The 12,437-nt window shown below is 41.3% G+C and overlaps 1 protein-coding gene across 2 annotated transcripts in view; it reads right to left on the bottom strand.

The window, feature by feature from the left end:
* Window positions 1-1,488: 1,488 nt before the first annotated feature.
* Window positions 1,489-12,437, bottom strand: part of DIAPH3 (diaphanous related formin 3) — a 484,732-nt gene continuing 473,783 nt past the window's right edge. For both annotated transcript variants that reach the window (XM_078070282.1, XM_078070281.1), the window contains one exon: window positions 1,489-2,964. In XM_078070282.1, coding sequence (XP_077926408.1) covers window positions 2,702-2,964 — 263 coding nt within the window. In that variant the 3' untranslated portion in view covers window positions 1,489-2,701. The remainder of the gene's footprint in view (window positions 2,965-12,437) is intronic.

Below are 12,437 nucleotides of genomic sequence, written 5' to 3'. Positions count from 1 at the left end.
GAGAGAGAGGGAGGGAAAGTGAGTGGGGGGAGGGGCAGAGGGAGAGAAACTCAAGCAGACTCTGTGCTGAGCATGGAGCCTGACATGGGGCTCGATCCCATGACCCTGAGACAAAATCAAGAGTTGGACACGCAACCGACCGAGCCACCCAGGCACCCCTACATTAAGATATTTTGACGGAGGCTACATTCATATAACTTTTATTATAGTATATTGTTATAATTGTTCTATTAGTTATTGCTATTAATCTCTTACTGTGCTTAATTTATGAACTTTGTATAGGAGAAAGCATAATATATATAGGGTTTGGTACTATCTGCAATTTTAGGCATCCCCTGGGGGGTTGTCTTTGTATCCCCTGAGGATAATGGGGGGGGGGGGAGATAGGATGTGCTGTATGATTAGATCATTTCCTTATTTTTAAATCCCTTCAGATATTTGGGAAAACTTATTAGCAGCAGGTCTTTGCTTTTGGACAACTCAGTGATCACTTAGTTGTCTGTGTGTTTTTGCCAATTCTCTACACTGACCAGAGAGGGAGTGAGAACCTGTTTGGGGTTTGTCACTGGCATGGATGGAACATCTTTATCAAGGGTGCTGAGCTGTGTTTTGGCTTCAAGTTTACCTGCTAATTCAAATGAATAGATTGTTTGCCCAGAAACATGAAATTGTATCTCAATGTCTGCCCTCAAATTAAAGGTCATCACTATAATTTCCAGCTATAGTTGGCTAAAGGAATATTAAGAATTTTTCATAAAACCCTAATCCTACCCTCCCGCCCATTGTTGAAGGCGCATTTATCAGTGAAATATCTGCTGCAGAAACTGATCTGTTTCTTGGTTGGCTCTTAGCGCTGTGAACTCTAGCTGTGGAGAGGAAATCTAAAACAAGGCCCTCTATTCGGGCCTGCTCAGACTCCTGTCAGCGACGGGGAGGGAGTGGGCTGCTGACCTGCAGGAGTCCAGCCCCGGGGGGGTGCTCTGCTAGCTTTGGACTCCCGGTCATCCCGCTAGATGGCTGTCCTTCGGCTCCCGCGGACAGATGCTCTGGGGCCTGATGGCTCCGGGTTAGGCCTTGCCTGCATGTCTCTGCCCCTGGGGGTCTGCGTCGTCACTTCCCCTTACTTGCCAGGCTGCTCCTCCCTGGCTCCATGTTTCCAGAGTGTTTACCTGCCACCTGGTATGTCCAAACTATCTGGTTGAATTTCAGTTTTGTTTCTGAAGAGCCCCCGTCTTTGCAGAATCACATGAAGAACCGACAGTCAGTATTCTTTTATTCAGCTTCTTTTTTTGCCGTTAGGGTCCTGTCTGCTAAAATGTGTCAATGTCCTTCACCTTTCTTGATTTTGAAGATTTGTTCTCAGGAAAATATGCACTTTGCCCTCCAGTTGCAATTCCTATTTCAGCAATACATAGGAGAACAATTTCTCCCTACACAGGCTGTGGATAGCATCATTCCCCAATGTCTATAAACAGGGCCTGGTTCATAGTTCTAATTAATTAACTTTATTAACTCGGAGCTGAAAGGAGGTGGCAACTTAAACAAGGAAATAAAAAGCAGTGGACCTCGCCAGACTGGTTCCACCTAACTGCTTTTTAACTGAAGGTAAAACAGCAGTCATTTACTTACTGCACGTAATAAAGCAAAATAGATGCTTAGATAGACGGCAGAGCACAGTCTAGTTACAGCTTATCTACAGAATATGCTAACTACAAAAAAATCCCCAATTTTTTTTTTCACTTAGTGCAAGTAGCAAGTTTATTTTCTTTAATATAGGATTGAGTTAATGTGATGCCCCAAATGAGGTAAAATTGCAACATTTGCATAGGAAAACCTTCCTTGACACACTTTAGATCTTTGTTAAACTTATTGTCAGATCAAAGAAACTGCAATTTCAGGTTTGTTCACAGAAAAAAACCATTACTTGGGAAGTTTCAAAATGGCAATTCGATCCCAGAGTCACAATTACCAAGGGAAAAACGCTCTCTCGGTTGAGAGTTTCGGCAGCACTGTAATACCGTATACATCCACTTGATACAAAAGCAGGTGCGTTTTACAAAGAAAGAGTGCATACATTCCTAGTACATCATTTTTGGAAATGTGCTCAACGGCCTTATAGTCTCCTACAGGGTCTAATGAACACGAATTCAACAATGATAACAATGAGCTTACATGCATTTCCTCACAGCTCTCTCATATTCAATTTTATGTTCCTGATGCTACGTTGATAGCATGAAGATCCGAGCGAAGGAGAAACCTGGGCCCATATAAACAACATGCATGGAATATGTATGTATACAGATCAAGAGTTGACAATGATGATTTGATGTTCATTAATGCTGAAAACAGGACGGTAAAAATTAGTGACTTAGAAAAATGGTATTTTCTTCAGGACACATTGCTGAACACATGGCCACCTACCTGTTTTCTAAAGCATTATGTATAATTTAACCACCAAATATAGAACACATGAATACCAGGAGACAAGAAAAGCATTAAAACCCATTACAATCTTGAATAAGCCAAGACCTCAAGTACATAGAAAAAGCACTGCAATCATGTTATTTAGCTTTATTTTTCTAACATATATCATAATTTAAACTATATAAAGTCACCTATATAAAAAGCAATTTTTTTTTTCAAGTGGTATAGCTTGGAGCATGGCTTTATGTTTGGCTTAATCATTTTTTACCAGTTTAATTTATAAAGCTCGTAATCTTGCCAGCAGGGCTTCAACTTCGGGAACAGATTCGTTTTTAGAAACAGAGCCAAGAAGTTCCATTTCCTTTTTTCTGTTGCTTTCTACATTACAGGCTTCCTTCTTCTCAACTGCCTTGATCCTCCCCGTAGACGTATGAGTGACTAGATTATAATTAAGCTCCTTGGCGACTGGAGTCCTCGTTGAGTTGCAATTGATATTGTAGTGTGAACGTGACCCTTCTGTCAACTGCACTTTCTGATTTTCTACAGTAAGGAAGAGAGAAACAGAAAATTTATCACTGTGATAAGCAAGGACTGTGCACATCATGAAACATTAATTTAAAATAATTATTCTCAAACAACTCCTCTTAGATAAATTAAAATATTCAGAGAAGGGTAGATTGGAAATAAATACACATAGTTTAAGAATAAACTAAAATATAAATAGACAACCCTTTCCTTAGCATGCATGCTGATTTCCTTCTGGTCTCTGCTCAAATGCTCTACTAAGCAGAGAGGCCTTCTAGGACCATCCAGCAGAAAGAGCACCGCCCCTTTCCATCACACATTTACCCTTCTTCATAGAACTCCTAGCCACCAGACACGTCATCTACCTGTTTACTTGTCCACTGTCTGTCTCTTTACTAGGATGTAAGCTCCCTGACAGCAGGGGGTGCAGTTCTAAATACCACTTTAACATCAGTGCCTAAAATGGCCCTAGGGCAAAGCGGTGCTCAATATGCACTGAGTAAGGAAATCCTCTGCATACTCTAGGACCCAAGATATGCATTAGTTGGAATAATATATTTTTTTTCTAAAACAAAAACAAAACAAAAAGGAAAGTTTCTACTAGGTCTTTAAAAACTCAATGATTTCCTTCAAAAGAAATAAAGCATTTGGCAAATTAAACCTTCTTAGCAAATCAAAATTATGTCCTAATCTGTCACATATACACACACATATTCATAGACATGTATCCATATGCACACATATATTCTTTTATTGGTAAGTGACACTGAGCCTGGCGTGGAAGGCTAGAAGGTGAGAGTCACAATAGCTAATGACCAATGGCTTGAGCTGATTGACTTTTGCAGGGAACGCTAGATTTTCTTTCAATTAACTGGCTTATCGCACAACCTTATGAGTTATTAGACCTCAAACTGTTAAAAAACAGACACCCTCAATATTCATGTAACCTTGAACGGGGCTTGAAAATGGCTTCAACAAACTTGCCATGACATTTAAAGTTTTTTGGTTATTTGCTGAGAGATGTTCCATTATCCCAATAGTAATGACTCTCGAGCACAAGCAGTCACTCATGACAGTGTGTTTTATGTGAGTGCTGAAAATTCCAACCGAAAACAGCTTGTACATTAAAAGGTGGCTGCTGAAGATATTTACTGCACTGTCATTTCCTGACCAGGGGCTTCCAGTGATGGATGAGTATTTTACACACTTTCTTGGACAATCTCAACAAATTTTAGAAGTATGATCACCTTTTTAGCTGTTGGAAGAAAATAAATAGTTTTCTTATCACCTCCTCTACCAGGTGGGCAATTGTTACTCAGAAATCAAAATCTAACAGAGCACTGATTTTCTTAGAGCTGTTTATGCTTTATAATTTATAATGTACATATTGTGTTTGCAGTAAAGAGGACAGAGGTCATAGTATTCCTGCAGTTCCCATGACTGCACAAATTATTATTTTTTTTTATGGTATCCACCCTCCCGCCCCCAGAGTGTCTGAGAACTGCATTTGTAGCTAAGTGGAAATCTTTGGTCAGCTTACTGCTCTTTTCCCCCAGACATTCCTATCTTTTCTTGTCGTTTGATTTCTTGTAAACGACTCCATCATGATGACATTGCCAATGAAGTCGCTGGTATTCTGCTGCTGGGCAACTCTAGCTCCAGTTGTGATGGCAAAGAAGACAGTAAGTTGGCTAAAATATGGGCGTATAATAAACACAAAGTACTGCATACCTTCTCTGGCTATGAAATGGATCAAGCCCAATTCCCTATGTGGCAAAATGAAGGAAAAGGGTGGGATTTTGAGGATTGAAATCCACACTTCTGCTTGGCTTTAATAAGTTAAGCTTGTGTGTCGCAGGTTCTAATAATCAACATCAAAGAGCAGTTGTGAGAATTAATGCAAATGATGGAGGTGACACCAGCCTCAAGATACTTGATCTCCCCTTCTAGAAAAGTTTTTTTTTTAAAGATTTTATTTGAGAGAGAGATGCAGACTCCCTGCAGAGCAAGGAGCCCAATGCAGGGCTCAATCCCAGGACCTGGAGATCATGACCTGAGCCGAAGGCAGACGCTTAACTGACTGAGCCACCCAGGCGCCCCTCTATAAAAGCTTCTTAAGGGATGCATCTACCACCCAAGGCTGACCCTTCTGACTTTCTGGTGACTGTACCGGTGAGGTCTGAAATGTCATTTTATTAACAGCTTGCATTTATACAGCACCTTTAGTTATAAAGCATTTGTTGCACTTTAAACATTACCACCCTCATTTTATAGATGGAGAGGTAAAAGCAAAAGGAGGTTAAGTCATTTGGTTAGACTTAGTTACTGAGTAAATCAGTGGCAGAAGCCAAATGCTGTCTCTAGAGATACTAAGGCTGTCTTAAACAAATTTGAAAAGCTTTTTGCCAAGGAAAAGCGCTAAGTAATTCAAAGCTAAGTTTCATAATAATCATATCCTGTACTTATACCTCAAAATGCTTTCTGTCACATTTAATTCTCTCAATAACTTTGTAAAGCAGATCGCAGACCCATGTAAACTACCCCAGTACAGTACATCCAAGGTCCTACATGTGCTCCTTCTCTTTCTGGGTCTTACTGAAATTGTGACAATGAATTTCAAGTACGACCTTTACTACTACTGCAGTCCCCTCGTCCATTCTTTCTTCCATTCTGTGAGACAAATATTTCACACCTCCTCCTTTCTTATCAAATGTCCAACGTGTTCTCCTTCGCTGTCATTTAACTCATTCAGAGAAACAATCAGAACTCCCATAAGCTTCCACCTGCCCCCAATATCTATCTACTTACTGCATATAGACTCTTCCCTCCTTAGGGTCTTCTGTGCTCCCCTCTGAGGAGCCTTAACCGTGAGCACCACGTACAACTGTCATTTGTCTATTCAAGGACATCCCTCTGACAGCTGTGTCCTTTCTCTATAGGAAAGGTTTCCTTCTTCATGTGATCACTCCCCTCAGCATCCAAGTAAGTTGTAATAACCCCAGTCTTTAGAGAAAATATGTATTTGACTCCACATCCTCCATTTACTCCCTCAATTGTCAACTGCCTTTACAGCAAAACATCTCCGAAGAATTGCCCATTCTTACTCTCTCGGTTCCTCTCTTCCTGTATTTCTCTTGAACCCACTCCAATCATGCTTTTGACCCTTTACTCTTCTGAAACAGCTCTTGTCAAGGTCACTAATAAACTGTGTGTTGCTAACAGCAAGTACGGTATATCCACTTGGATATTTTAGTCCTCCTTTACTCAACCGATGCCAGATCCAAGGATGAAATGCCTAGCAAAGCCTGCGCTTTTCTTTAACCGTTTGCTCTTTGAACTTCTTTGGAGGCTTAGGTGGATACCACTGGGTGGGTCAAAGCAGGCAAGAGCATTTCTACCGCCTTTTTTTTTTTAAGGAAACTCCAAATATTATTTTGTTCCTATAGCACACCCACAGAGAAGAGAAAAACCAAGCTAGCATTTAACTCCTCTGTGGTTTCAGGTGGAGAATCTTTTATAAGAAGCGACGGATAGGATGACACAAAATGGAAAGTGGCCATTCCTGAAACCACCAAAGAAATAAAAAAGAAAGTGCACCAGGACTTCTTTAAGACTGAGCTTCAAGCTCTTAGATAACAACTCTTCACTCCAGCCCTCACATTTATCTCTCTGCACCTCAGTAGTCTCCAGGTGGGAGACTATTGCAGTTTCTTTCTCTTTGCTTTGTTCCCAGTCATGGGAGTCCCAAACTGTGGAACCGAGGATATCTCGTCTGAAATTGCAAAGCTGATAAAGTTGAGATGGAGTCTCCTATCCCACTGCCACTAGCCACAATGTTTACAGGTAGAAGGAAGCTCCCAGGTGCACGTTCACTTTTATTATAATGTTGGTTCAAAGCCAGGTGACTTTTGCCATTATTATTGTTTTAAACGTTGGCTATTGGTGGCTTCATGTGGGCTGAACTACAGATACAAATTCCACACAAAAATATGCACTTGGTTTCTAAATGGTTCACTTCAAACATCAGGGGATGGCACAATGCTTTAAATTGGAGAGAACGTTCTATAGGTGCCCAGAGGCATAAAATAAATCGTAATTTGAAGCCAGTGGGCTCATTGCCTTTTCCCAAGAAATTAGACGGTTCCAAATACAAGATGACACACTTGGACTCTTTCTATGAAAGATAAGGCTGGGGTATCAAAAAAAAAAATTTCTATATCCTGTCAGTTCAAATCCCTATCAGTACACATTTTTAAAGGGAAACTAAAAATATTAAGACAAAGCAGAATGGTTGCTTAACTCTCCAAAGTGAGGAGGCTTGTGCTATTATTTTATGAATCAAATCTAGGGCTTTACAAGATGTTACAATTGATGTCTGTGAAGGGAAGTATGATATATCTAGGACTACGGCCAATACCCAGGGCCATTGTGATTATGGTACAGATGGCAAGGACCAGCTGCTATTCTTAGTAGTGGGTCAGTAAGGGAATCTAATCCACACATCTTGTTTCTACATTTCTGTGGAAATAAACTGAGAATACACGCTATTTTCCTTTAAGACAAAAACAAAAAAACCCCAAAAAACCCTCACTATTTCAATTTAATTCCTCATATGATTCTCATTCTAAGAATTGATTCTGGAGTCCCACCATGGCTTCTTTTTTTTCCCCCTAAAACTGAATGAAAAGTTGAAACCTGTTGAAAAGCTGAATGGCTCTTAAATACAGAGAACCCCCTGGACTTAAACATGAGAATAAAAGCCTTAAACTAGACTTAGGGCTGGATCCCACATGACCTTTGGCAGACTATAGATGTGGATGACAAAGCTAAACAAAACAAACCCAAAACAAAAAACACCCACCATCCTGAGCTAATTTTTCCCTTGTTTCCCCCGAGTAACACAAAAGACATGGGAAACTAGGAAAGTTGCTGACAAGAGAGTAAACATAAATATATGCGACTGGGCCTCCAAATGAGGAAATCTTTCAGCCAACCGTTGTTATCCTTCTTAGGCTGAGGCCCTGGCTGATGGCCCTTGGGGAAAACCCTCTCAGCCGCAGGAAATCTCAGTTATGGTTTAGAAAGAGGTATGATTCCCTTTAAGTCAGTATTGATCTCCCATCACATTGTGGTTCTAATGGGCACTGGCTCCTTAGAAGTGCCAACTCTCAGATGAAATATAAAACTGAGCTCCTGCCTTTTGTGGTCACTGGTGAGCCTGTGGCAGCTTTGACAGGAGGAAGAACACAAAACTCTGGTGTCCTAAATTGACTGCCTCTGTTCGGTCTTCCAGAAGTTTGGTCCCTCTTCCCCATTCTTTACCTTTTGCTCTTAACTATTACTTTGACCTACTAAGTAGCTGTTTGTTTCACCCCAGAAATGGCTTTACTTTGGTGTGAGAAAAAAATAACCCATAAATATAATTTTTAAAGCACTACTGGGTGTACAGGATAGTAAAGTGTGTGACAAATATATGTTTTTAATCTATGCAATAACTGAAGTTAGTGCAGCCGCCAGCAGCCGATCTCCCTGTGGTTTTCCTTACTGTTGATTTACTGATGCTATAAATAATTGTCTTCCCTTAGTTTCATTTTGCTGTTCATTTTACCTTTTGTATTGAAAATGTGTAAAAATGACAAAAAGAGCAAAAGGGCATTTTGTATACAGTCAGAATCTTTTGGGAGTGCCGAGACTCTTCCTGAAACCCATTACGTAAAAACAAAAAACAACAAAACAATTACTCCCCCAATTCAAAAAAGACAAAGAGAATGATAAAGGATATCTCTGAATAAAGGAGATAATTGACACTTGTTAAAGAAACATGTACAGAATGGAGTCACTTGTGCTGGGCCCCATGTCACCAAGCCAAGACTTTACACCTAACATAACTGCAGTTTCAGCCTCACCCAGGAATGTAACTAAAGGTTACCAATCAATCTGGAATTACCTGGCCAGCATGGTGAGGTAATCTGCCCAATAGACCCTTTTGGTCTCCTTTCAAAGGATGGTGACCTTGCCTGAAGTACACCCTTTCCTCATCTCACCCCCTTTCAGCCTATAAAAGTCTTCCATTTCTTACAGCTCCTTGAAGCTCCTTACTGTGTGCTAGATGGGATGCTGCCTGATTCATAGATTTCTGAATAAAGCCAGCTTGATCTTCACATTTACTCAGTCAAATTTTGTTTTCTAATAGATTTGGTGGCAGCAGTGGGATCTAAAGTGAACTTTTGGGAGCTTTGGAAACAACCAGAAACACAGAAGTGGTACCCATGAATGTTTTTGAGTTTTTCCTTGCCATTTCTGAGGGCTGTAAGTTCCTCTTGGTTCTGACTTCAGCTCTTGCATTGAGCTTCTAATCTAATTGGCTTTCTAGTCAGTTCGACATTGGGAACAGCTGGCAGTTTGGGCCACAATTCTTGTTTAATTGGTGAAAACCCCTGACCGTTGATTCTGTCCCCAAATCCACATGGGAACTGTTAGTGGGAGTTTGCAGTTCCCCAGTTACGTGGAGCCCCCAGTCCCCATTTGTTGAGGTCTGCTGCTTTAGTACTTCCCCCAGTCCAAGGTTCCTTGGTGGGAACTGGTAGTGGGCCACACAGGGCCTTTTCTTGTCCGGGCTGCAGCAACATCTTCTGGTTATTGCTGGTATATTAAGGTGCACAGGTTTGTCTGTCTTGTTTTGTGTACATAAAGGCTATTGCTAAAGGAATCTGTGAAGCAGCTGCCAAGTTGGCAGGCAAAGGTCTAGCATTTAAAAGCTTGTTACAGTTCTTGCCACCTAACCCTTGTTAGGATAAGTTGGTCACGGGACAGGTCAGATTGACCCTAGGTCACCAGCCAACCTCAATTTCTGTGCAGTGAGGTATATGGCAAACACCACAGAACCCCCAAACCAAAAGGCACATCCCTTTTAAGTATTAGTTTGACTCCAAGAAATCCAAAGGCTTAGCTTTAAAAAAAAATTTAAAAATGAGACCCTTAAATTCCAAAAAGTTGAGTGTACCACCTTCCAGCATACCTGTTTATTTCATGTCTAAGAACTAAGGTTACAGAACGTAGAAGTATCGAAAAAATGGCAAAATCTTACTAAAGGCAACCAAGATTGTTCATTTAAAAAGTGCACTCAAAAGCAAGAGTTCCTGAATTAAACAGAATGGGGTGCCTTCTGAAAGGCTTCAAGATTCCCAAATTGTTCCATTAAAAAATTTGTAACAAAAGGCTCATGAAAAATTAAAGACACAAGAGGTACCTAAAACAAAAGATGATAAAACTGATAGGACTCCTACTGTTCTCCTCTACCTTCTGTTACCTGAGTACTCACATTCTAACTCTGTCTGAACTGCCTTTCAACTCTGAAGAGACTATTAAACAGTTACCTTTACAATAAAACCACCAAAAGTTGTGGGTGATCCTTCTCAGGTATCAATCACTCCTTGATCAAAAATTGAAATAAGGGCCACAATTATGGAAATTTCCTAAAGGGACGATCCCCAAGAGTGCTCTGAAGAATTTAGTCATTTTGGGGGCCTTATCAGCTTTTACAAATGATGGTGGGACCTGGTGAAGCCCAAGAATGGATGTGGGAAGCAAAATGGCAAAACATCCACGATGATTTTTGAGATACTTGATTTTCAACATGGTCCCCTCATGGACCAATAAAAGCTCACAAAATAGCAACTAATCTTTTACAAGCCATTCCTAGGATTTTCCCTGCCTGCAGGGATTGGTTTGTTATTCAAACACACAAAAGATATATCTATCTTCCTACAGCATTCCAGGTTCCATACAATAAACATCACCCAACCTGCTCTTACTGCCCGAGTAGTTAATGCATTATCTCCTGAGTGGATTGAAAAAAGGCAGAACATAGAATGGGAGATCACCAGTATGTCTGAACTTGCATCCATAGCTGAACACTGTGTAAGGTCTTTGGAACACAACCACAAACAAAAGTCTACCGAGTGACCTTACAGCTACAATAGACCCAAGGTCACGCACCAGAGATAACCCTTACCTGCCTATATCACACCCTCTAGGCATCCACCATTAGAATATGGCCCAAGGGTCAATGTTTCATTTGTAATCAACTGGGCCACTGGAAAAAGAAGTGTACTGAAAGGTACTGTGCAAATTCTTAACATCAACTTGAATAAAGTAGCTCTTTGGTCAGAGGCTGATAATTGGAGTCTGATGGGAATATTTTTAAGGCCTTCTCCCCTTAGCTAAAATAGAACTATGGAACCAGAAGGCAAGAAAAACTTTCTAGCACCTTCATAAAAGGATTTATGAGTGGATCAGCCTACGATGTCATTTAAGTTGCAACCCAACTCCTTGAGGAATTAAAAGCAACTGTCCTTACCTTATGAATCTTTACAAAACCAGAGAAATAGCTCCAGAAAAAATTTAAAGCCCACCTATTCTTTCTACCAATCCCCAGACCTCCTCTATTTATCTTGAAATGCTTGTAAATCTTGTAAAAATTTTGGCCCTAGGAAACAAAAGTCAGGCACTTTTGTCAGGCACAGAGGAACTTGCATTCTTTCCCTGTGCCTTTGAGATGTAAATGTTCTACTTGATCCCTCCAGGAATTCTTACCTAGGTCATCTCTTTCAAATACCGACTTCAGGAATAAGAATGGCTACAGATGGTGGATGTAGGAAGACCCTGAACTCACCTCCTCCATGAGCACACCGAATCTACACCTCTTTATAGAACAATTTATCCTGAAGAACTGAGGGCTGACTGAACAGCTTCTGCACAACCAAACAGCCCAGATAGAGAATGAGAGAGAGGGATGGAGACAAAGGGATCTGTGCAGGTTCATCTGCTCTGGGGCACAGGAAAACAAACAAACAAGCAAACCACAGTTTAAAATGGCAACTAGAATATAAAGGACCCAGCCCTAGAGCCCTGCCACATGGCAGCGGAGCTGCTGGAACTCTCTCCAGGTCAGAGGGGCTGGCAAGTGCCACTGTTTATGTTCCTCCTCCTCCACCTTGATAGTGCAGAGGAGAGCAGGGTCCAGGCTCACTAACCAGACTGCCCACCTTAGGGAGCCCTGGGCACCTAGCCCATACCAGCCCCAGATGGCATGGTTTAAAAGAGCAACTAGAATATAAAGGATCTAACCCTAGAACTTAGCCAAACAGCAGGGGAGCTCTCTAGGACAAATGGGCTGTGAAGCAGTACAATTTTCATTTCCCCTCCACCTTGATAGTGTGGACAGGAGCAGGGTTCAGGCACCCTAGCCGGCCTACCACCTCAGTGAACCCTGGGTCCTACAGCCCACACTAGCCCCAGCCATCTCACCAAGGCAACCCAATATGGCACATACTGGGAAAACCCCTAATCAGTGCTCACCACAGCTTCAGCCCTCTCGCCAAGATGACATGGGTACAAAACATCCTGAAACACTCCAGGCCCATTCTCTGATTCCAGACAATTTGCCTGGGCACCTTCAGCATAGAGCACCTTGGGAAGTCCTGGCC

This window comes from Halichoerus grypus, chromosome 4 (genome assembly GCF_964656455.1).
Source record: "Halichoerus grypus chromosome 4, mHalGry1.hap1.1, whole genome shotgun sequence".
Lineage (NCBI taxonomy): Eukaryota > Metazoa > Chordata > Mammalia > Carnivora > Phocidae > Halichoerus > Halichoerus grypus.
The sequence above is the reverse complement of the archived record's forward strand: the minus strand, read 5'-3'. Positions and strand labels throughout refer to the sequence as shown.